Source organism: Salvelinus sp. IW2-2015, linkage group LG36, assembly GCF_002910315.2.
Source record: "Salvelinus sp. IW2-2015 linkage group LG36, ASM291031v2, whole genome shotgun sequence".
Classification (NCBI taxonomy): domain Eukaryota; kingdom Metazoa; phylum Chordata; class Actinopteri; order Salmoniformes; family Salmonidae; genus Salvelinus; species Salvelinus sp. IW2-2015.
This window is the reverse complement of record NC_036875.1, coordinates 35726288-35735920: the sequence shown is the minus strand read 5'-3', so window position 1 is coordinate 35735920 and position 9633 is coordinate 35726288. Positions and strand designations below refer to the sequence as shown.

Sequence of the window (9633 nt, the reverse complement as noted above, 5' to 3'; positions counted from 1 at the left end):
CCAGAGTTCAGTTTGGGCTGGCCCTGAACTGGCAATTTTTAAATTCCTCCCCTACCGTTTTAGATATCTCTATGGAACCTCTAATACGGTGTTCTTTTCCCTGCTCTCGAGCCCTGGGGGCAGTTAATGCACATATGAGTGCTATGCTGCTTGGGAGTGAGAGTGTATTTTGTGCCCTTTTGTTAACAGTTTAAAGCAATTTCCCAAATCCAGCCAGCCGCTTGTTCAAACAGGTGAGAGAACGACCACCACCTGTCTGTAGGAGTTGTAAACAGCACTTAGAAACCTGTTTCAAAGCCACCCGCCTCTGCAGCTTTCCACAGGAACTCCAGCATTACGTTTTAAATGCCCAGCACCTTGTCAGGAGAGATCCAACAGTGCTCTGTGTGGATCTCAGGAGATATAATGTTAAATGGTTGTCCTCTGTTTAATTATAGAACATATACAAGTGTAGGATTCCTAATTGATCACCCTGTTGCAGGATAACTTTCCTGCAATGCAGGAAAATTTAAATGTGTGTATTTGCAAGTTTAAAAAAGGCATCTAAAAAGGCAAGTTTACTGCTATTCTAACCCTGTTCTCTCTCTCTCTTCTCCTACCCAGCTTTATGCCAGTCTGTGCTGCGGTGATTGGCGGTGCAGTCGGGACCTATGACTTACGATCATCGAGGGGAGTTTGTCTGGGGAGAATTCAGACTGGACATGAAGGAACTGACCAGCAATCGTGGTGCAAGCTGGAGGACACAGTGGAGTTGTAGCATTCTTATGTAGCATCTATGTAGTATCATCGTGTTAGTATTCTATGCTGAGCACATCTATTGTTCTATCATTGTAGTATTCTATGTAGAAGCCTTTTTGTGTGCCAGCTATTAAGTATTATCATATACTATGTGTATTCTTGAGTAGCATCTGGGAGGATTCTGTATAACCTTGCAGTATTCTTATGTAGCACCCTAATTTACTTGTCTATGTAGCACCTATGTAGCATCTATAGTAGATTCCTATATTCTATGTTGTCGCATCTATGCTAGTATCCTGATATTCTATGTTAGATTCTGACTATGTCTATGTAGCACCTATGTTAGCTCGTATGTAGTATTCTGATATTATTGTAGCATCTTATGCTGTATACCGTGATATTCTATGTAGCACCTATGTACGCATCTATGGTATTATTTGATATCTCTATGTAGCACCCAATCCATGTCGTATTAACAGTACAGTCAAACTCCTTCTGTATAGAACGATAATAGGGATACTGCTAAAGCTTGTATTTAATCATGTGTGCACAACCTTTGGTCTTGCGTTAATACTTAGCCAATTTCCAAAATGCCAGCCGATAGGTTCTTCACCTTTTTAACTCTTGCCCTCTTTTTCTTCGCGTATTGTCCCACATTAATTATCAAACTCTTGGAGGCGTGGACCAAAATGATTCAGGCTTTAAACAGCCACCAGCTGTCACCGAGTCCCACATCAAACCTACAATATTTAGCCAATATCACGGCGGAGTCACTCAGCAGCAGCAGCCGCAGCAGCGCAGCCATCTCTCAGGACAGTTTAAACCACGGCAACATCCATTATTGTTTAGTTCATAATGTCAAGTTCAGGGAAGGTCGGCTCCTTCTCTCCTCGTTCAGTGATGGTTGGAACGTTTTTGGGGTGGATCTGGATTGCGCGTTAAGGCGGGCTATTAACTTACAGCAGCAGCATCTGATTGCGAGGACGGGGGCTGTCTCCCAAAGTGGCATTTCTATTGATTTTAGTACACTACTATCAACCAAAACCCTATGGGTCCTTGGTCAAAAGTAGTGCACTATATATGAGAACTAGGTTTGCCATATTGGACACATCCTTCAGGAGAGTGCGAAGCAGAGGCAGAGACTCGTGCAGTTGTTCTCCGTAAAAGGATAAGCTATTCCTGCAGATGTGACGCAAACCAGCACAGAATGATCTTGAATGATTCCCACCTGTCTTTTAACTGAGATTAAGACAGGGAGATCCTGGGGCTGCTGATTCTGAATGCCCTCATATAGTTATGTGGACTAGCCAAACAGCAGCTGCAATTCATTGCCTCATGTTGGGACTCTTCCATTAGAAACATTACTGAACACTCGTAGTTACCCAAACATTGTCATCAGATACAAAACACTAAAGCATACTATTTGCTGCTATACACTACTCGAGAACCACATATGCTAGTATACACCCACTACGGTGGTCATCGTCTAGTCTTCTTTTCTCCATTGAACCAGGAGATGCTGCGGTAGATACGGTGGGATGTTGCCTGCCTTTGCGTCCTGTCTGCCACCAATGGCTGGGGTTTGTTGTTTTCCTCTGTGGTATGGTAATGTTAGTCTGGATTGTGTCAAGCGGGGCTTGTGGAGTGACACTGACATCCCAGCTGTCAGAGCAGGGCCTTCCCCTGTCAGAGTGGACAGAAGAGTCCCCTGTCCCCCTCACCTTGCCACAGGGAGGACAGTCTGTCTAGCTTACATCAACATGATTTTTACTCTCCCTGTCTCTCTCGACACTTCTCTTCTTCTCTCTCCTACCCATCGTCCTCCTCTCCCTCGACCAGTACTCTCCTTCGCGTCTCCTTCCTCTCCCTCAACCCGTCTCTCCTCTCCTTCTCCCATCTTCTCCCTCTACCCATCTCTCCTTCTTCTCTCTCATAGCCCGTCCTCCTCTCTCTCTTCTCTACCCGTCTCATCCTTTCTCTCTCTCTACCCGTCTCTCCTTCTCTCCCTCGACCGTCTCTCCTTCTCTCCTCGACCAGTCTCTCTCTTCTGCTCCTACTTACCCGTCTCTCCTTTCACTTCCTCGGACCAGTCTCCCTTCTTCTCCCTCGACCAGTTCTCTCCTTCTCTCCCGTTCTACCCATCTTCTCCTTCTCTCCCTCGACCCGTCCTCTTCATCTCTATCTCTACCCATCCTCCTTCCTTCTCACTCTACCCGTCTCTCCTTGCTCTCCCTCGACCAGTCTCTCCATCTCCCTCGACCCATCTCTCCTCGACCCCATCTTCATCCTTCCTCCCTTCGACCGTCTCTCCTTCTTCTCCCTCGACCCGTCTCTCCTTCTCTCCCTCGACCCGTCTCTCCTTCTCTCCCTCGAACCCGCGCTCTTCCTCTCTCTCTACCCGTCTTCTTCTCTCCTCGACCCGCTCTCTTCCTTCTCTCTCATTACCCGTCTCTCCTTCTCTCCCTCAATCAAGTCTCTTCCTCTTCCCTCTACCCGTCCCTCCTCTCTTCCCTCGACCTAGTCTCTCCTTACTCTCACTCTACTCATTCTCTGCCTCTCTCCACTCTACCCATCTCTCCTCTTCTCCCTCGACCCGTCTCTTCATCTCTCTCTTCTACCAATTCTCTTACCTTCTCTTCTCGGCCCGTCTCTCTTGCTTCCCTCGACCCATCTCTTCCTTCTCTCCTTCTCTCTCTCTACCCGTCTCTCCTTCTCTCTCACTCTACCCGTCTCTCCTTCTCTCCCTCGACCAGTCTCTCCTCTCTCTCTACCCGTCTGCTCCTCTCTCCCTCGGACCCATCTCTCCTTCTCTCCCTCGACCAGTCTCTCCTTCTCTCCCTCACCGTCTCTCCTTCTCTCCCTCGACCGTCTCTCCGTCTCTCCCTCAACCCTCGTCTCTCCTCTCTTCCCTCGACAGTCTCTTCCTTCTCTCCCTCGACCCGTCTCTCCCTTCTCTCCCTCAAACCTGTCTCTCCTTCTTCTCCCTCAACCCGTCTCTCCTCTCTCTCCCTTCGACCGCGGTCTCTTCCTTTCCTCCCTCGACCCGTCTCCCTTCTCTCTTCCCTCGACCGCGTCTCTCCTTTCTCTCCCTCGACCCGTCTCTCCTGTCTCCTCCCTCGACCCGTCTCTCCTTCTCTCCCTCGACCGCGTCTCTCCTTCTCTCCCTCGACCGTCTCTCCTTCTCTTTCCCGTTCGACCCGTCTCTCTTCTCTCCCTCGACCAAGTCTCTTCCTTCTCTCTTCTCAACCCGTCTCTGCCTCTCCCTATCTACCCGTCTCTCCTTCTCCTTCCCTCAAACCCGTCTCTCCTTCTCTCCAGATCGACCAGTCTCTCCTTCTCTCTCTCAACCCGGTCTCTCCTTCTCCTTCTACCCATCTCTCGCTTCTCTCTCTAAACCCGTCTCGGTGCCTCTCCCTCTGACCCATCTCTCCTTCTTCCCCTCTACCCGTTCTCCTTCTCTCCCTCGACCAGCTCTCCTTCTCTCTCTCAACCGTCTTCTCCTCTCCTTCTACCCATCTGCTCCTTCTCTCCTTCTCAACCCGTTCTCTCCTCTCCCTCGACTCATCTCTCCTTCTCTCCCTCAACCTGCTCTCCTCTCTCCCTCGACCAGTCTCTCTCTCTCTTCTCAACCCGTCTCTCCTCCCCTCGACCCATCTCTCCCTTCTCTCCCTCTACCACGTCTCCCCTGTCTCTCCCTCGACCAGTCTCTCCTTCTCTTCCCTCGACCCGCTCTCCTTCTCTCCCTCGTACCCATCTCTCCTTCTCTCCTCGACCCATCTCTCCTTCTCTCCCTCGACCCGTCTCTCCTCTCTCTCTCTTACCCGTCTCTCCTTCTCTCCCTTGACCAGTCATCTCCTTTCTCTCCCTCGACCAGTTCTCTCCTTTCTCCCTCGACCCAGTCTCTTCCTTCTCTCCCTCGGACCCGTCTCTCCTTCTCTTCCCTCGACCCGTCTCTCCTTCTTCCCTCTTACCGTCTCTCCTTTCTCTCCCTCGACCTCTCTCCTTCTCTCCCTCGACCAGTCTCTCCTCTTCCCTCTGCCCGGTCTCTCCTTCTCTTCCCTCGACCAGTCTCTCCTTCTCTCCCGTCTACCCGTCTCTCCTTCTCTCCTCGTGCCGTTTCTCCGTCTCTCCCTCGACCCGTTCTCTTCATCTCTCTCTCAACCCGTCTCTTCCTTCTCTCCCTCTACCCAGTCTCTCCTTCTCTCCCTCAGACCCGTCTCCTTCCGTTCTTCCCAATCGACCCAGTCTCTCCTCTCCCCTACCCGTCTTCTCCTTCTCTTCCGTGACCAGTCTCCCTTCTCTCCCTCTACCCTCTTCTCCTTCTCTTCCCTCTACCTGTCTCTCCTTTCTCTCCTCTAACCCGTCTTCTCCTTCTCTCCCTCGAGCCCGTCTCTATATCTCTCCCCTCTACCGTCTCTCCTTCTCATCCTCGAAGCCCGTCTCTTCATCTCTTCTCTAAACCCGTCTTCTCCTTCTCTCCCTCTACCCGTCTCTCCTTCTCTCCCTCAACCCGTCTTCTCCTCTCTCGCCTCTATCCGTCATCTTCCTTCTCTCCCTCGAGCCCGTGCTCTTCATCTCTCTCTCAAACCCGTTCTCTCCTTCTCATCTTCTCATCTCGGTCATGAGGCTGGAAAATGCTTTAGGGAGTTCAATGTGGGGATTTCTCATCGGGGGAGTTATCAGTAAAACGATGTGTTTCCAAATTCAATTGTGATATGGCTGCACTTATACAGTGCTCAGGAGACGTACAGCTGAAGGATCTCATATGGACCTGCCGCATCACAGCAGAACATCCCCAGTCAGCCACAAGGACATGACTGTACCACACCAACGTAGAGCTGTCTCGGATGTACTATTTTCGCTATGATCACACCAGAAAATAAAACACCACTGGGCGATCCAAGTCGTATTTTTAAATAGCATCGGTTGTGGTAAGCTCGCTGCCATTGGACTCTGGGACCCGTAGAAACTCGGGGTTTAACGTTGGTGAGTGTATGAAATATCACCACTAGTCACTCGCATCTGAAAGGTCCGACGTCAGTTGGGTTGCGCGGAGGATATAAACACTAGCCTAGGAAGCACGGCTACTGCCCAAGATGTAAAGGTTTATAAACACAAGTGCCAAACTGTGAAGTTTAATTGGAGAGGATAATGGACCTGGGGTTGGTTTTATTTCATGGGTTTAGTAGCTACGAGCACTCCCGCTTGTTCCGCGTTATAAGGTGTTATAATAAACACACTGGAGAAATGGTTAAGACGCTCGGAGAGACAAATTCAAATGCACATCTTGCTATATGATTTCTGTGCTTCCACTTTGGTGGTAGGGGAATAAAGAGCCAACACCATGTTTGGGGAGGCCTTTTCCTGTTTCAGCATGGGACAATGCCTAGCCTGTGCGAGCAGAAAATTTTGACACACTGGGGAGGGGGGTAATTACAGAAAATGGATAATATATGTACTAGAGTGGACCGCCCGGGGTTGTGGAGAACCTGACTGGCCTGCTACAGGAGCCCTGACCTCAAACCCCATCGAACCCTTTTGGATGAATTCGGGAAACGGCCTACTAGCGAGCATTACGGTAGCATCCAGACAACACTCCACTAACTTGGCTCTGTGTGGTGTGAGATGGAAGCAAGCCCCGCAAGCAATGTTCCAACAGTGCCTATGAGTGGAGAAAAGGGACATAACTCTCCCAGACAACTGAAGTGAAGCTTGTTATAGCAGACCAAACTCCATTGTTAGGTGACACGCGCAAATTAGAATTCATCTCGCAGAGTGAGATGTTGGCGTTAGGGGAAAAAACACACGAGCAGGTGACTTCAGGCATACTTAGTTGTGTAGAATTTATAAAACACTGATTTAGACATTGCCAAGCAATGTGAATAAGGCATTACAAACGACAAGAGAGTTATTTCAAACACTATCTCTTGTGGTTCTGTCTCTCTGCTCTCTTCTTGATGCCTGTCTCTGCCTCGGTAAGGTTATAAACACACTGTCGCTCTGCCTCGTGTTGTCTACACGTTCTGTCTGTCTCTCTCTGTCTTACTGAAAATGCCCATCTAACTTCCTCTCTTCTCCACCATCTTTTTTTTCCTTCTTGTCGGTCATAGAGCTGTTTTCCTAACTACATTCCTCATTTCTCTTACACACCACACCACTCTCCTACGCACACACATTGCGTATGCGTGCTCGCTCGTTCTCATAAAAAACGAAGTACGTCTCGACTCTATTATTAAACACACGTGGTAGAGAATAAAGCCAACACTGGGTTAGTCTCCCTCCTCAGGCGGGAATAAACACACAGGGTAGGGCCTCTATAATAAACCACCACCTGGTCCGGTAGGCGAATCAACACACTGTTGGTAGTGATGTCGATGAAAAAAAGCATAAACAACCTCACTGTTAGTCAGACCGCCCTAGTGGGCAGAAGAGTTAACTACCATGGCACTTTTTTATGACGCCTTGCATCAGTCGCCCTGTGGCTTTAAGTTGGATGAGACCTGTCGTGCTGATCTTACAAAGAGCTCATAAACACTAGCTGGTTCAATGTAGAAGCACCACTGGGGCCCAGCCGTCCAATTTACTGTCACGAACGTGAAGGGTTACAATATTCAGTGTGACTGACACGGGTAAGTATAAACACGTCCCAACATGTGGTACGGTCATAGTGAATACTACTAATCACGCTTAGGTAGGGGTGCACTAACATAAACCAGTACCACATATTCTGGGTAGGGAATAAACACACTGGTAAGGAGATATAAACACACTGCGCTAAGGTGACAAGAGCCACTAACCTCCATAGACGGCACTGTGGCGTCAAAAAGTAGTGCATTTGATAGGGAATAGGGTGGTGCCATTTGGGGAATAGGGAATCAGATACACTTCAGAAATCAACCAGATCATGTGTAGTGTGAGATAAGCGTTTTAATCCCACGCAGTGGGATCATATGAACGGAGTGTGTATATTGTCTATTGTGGGGTATTAGGTGACTACGTCATTATTAACACAATATGCCCTGTGAATGATTTTGATGGTAGGTAGGTAGTTTTATTACCTCGTTGACGTCCTTGTAGTCGTTTTTTCATAAGAGGAGGTACTTCCAGCTGACACAGGCTGACTGATTAATGCTACCCTGTCATTCGCATTTGCTATGAACTTTTACAAAGATTGAAAAAGAATCTTCCCAGAAGAACCAAGGGACTCATCTTCCTGGGACTTCGTTTGTACCGGTGTGGTTTCAGGTGGAGGTAGATCGATGAGTGGGGAAGTCCCAATAGGGACTGTGAAAGTTAGGATTCTTATAGCCTACGACACATTCGGTGCCAACCAACAATCTAACGAGCCTGCACCACCAGCTGCAGAATACGCGCTATGATCACTTGGGCTACATAGCTTAGATGCCTGCCGGAATGCCACATGAATACATTATCCCAATCTAATACTCCCCACCACACCAGGTATAGTATTTGATACTGCACACTTTTGTCATTAGTTCTCGCCTGTGTTTTATCTGTCGGCCTCTGTTGTTTTAACTGGTAGACATACATGTGTGGTAGCTCAATCCCCGCAATCCCTCTCCGTTCACACAATCGAAATAATAATAAAACCACTTCCCTATGACCCTTATACCGAATACGTCGCCTCAGTTGGGCTTCGTGTACCTAGGCTGCTTGCTGCTTTAATTCTGTTGCAACTCTCTTCTTCTTCTCATCCTTTTGGGCCAGAGGTTCAGTCTGGGCCAGAGGTTCAGTTTGGGCCAGAGGTTCAGTTTGGGCCAGAGGTTCAGTCTGGGCCAGAGGTTCAGTCTGGGCCAGAGGTTCAGTTTGGGCCAGAGGTTCAGTTTGGGCCAGAGGTTCAGTTTGGGCTGGCCCTGAACTGGCCAATTTGTTAAATTCCTCCCCTACCGTTTAGATATCTCTATGAACCTCTAATACGGTGTTCTTTTCCCTGCTCTGAGCCCTGGGGCAGTAATGCACTATGATGCTATGCTGCTTGGAGTTGAGAGTGTATTTGTGCCCTTCTAACAGTTTAAAGCAATTTCCCAATCCAGCCAGCCTTGTCAAACAGTGAGAAACGACCACCACCTGCTGTAGGGTGTAAACAGCACTTAGAAAACCTTTCAAAGCCACCGCTCTGCAGCTTTCCACAGGAACTCCAGCATTACGTTTTAAACTGCCAGCACCTTGTCAGGAGAGATCCAACAGTGCTCTGTTGGATCTCAGAGATATAATGTTAATGGTTGTCCTCTGTTTAATATAGAACATATACAGATGTAGGATCCTAATTTGATCACCCTGTTGCAGGATAACTTTCCTGCAATGCAGGAAAATTTAAATGTGTGTATTTGAAGTTTAAAAAGGCATCTAAAAAGGCAAGTTTACTGCTATTCTAACCCTGTTCTCTCTCTCTCTCTCTCCTACCCAGTATGCCAGTCTGTGTCGGTGATGGCGTGCAGCGGGACCTATGAGTACGTCATCGAGGAGTTCTGTCTGGGGAAATTCAGACTGGACATGAAGGAACTGGACCAGCATCGCTGGTGCAGCTGGGAGGACACAGTGGAGTGAGCATTCTATGTAGCATCTATGTAGTATCATTGTAGTATTCTATGTAGCATCTATGTAGTATCATTGTAGTATTCTATGTAGAACCTTTGTGGCAGCTATTTAAAGTATTATCATATACTATGTAGTATTCTTAGTAGCATCTGGGAGGATTCTGTAGTACCTATGCATTATTCTATGTAGCACCTATTTACTTGTCTATGTAGCACCTATGTAGCATCTATGTAGTATTCCTATATTCTATGTAGCATCTATGTAGTATCCTGATATTCTATGTAGTATTCTGATATTCTATGTAGCACCTATGTAGCATCTATGTAGTATTCTGAT

General features: G+C 48.0%; 1 protein-coding gene across 1 annotated transcript in view; it reads left to right on the top strand.

The window, feature by feature from the left end:
• The window catches only part of LOC111959280 (receptor activity-modifying protein 1-like), an 85507-nt gene that overhangs the window by 43293 nt on the left and 32581 nt on the right, over nt 1–9633 (top strand). The window contains exon 2 of the mRNA XM_023980757.2: nt 9167–9302. Coding sequence (XP_023836525.1) covers nt 9167–9302 — 136 coding nt within the window. The remainder of the gene's footprint in view (nt 1–9166; nt 9303–9633) is intronic.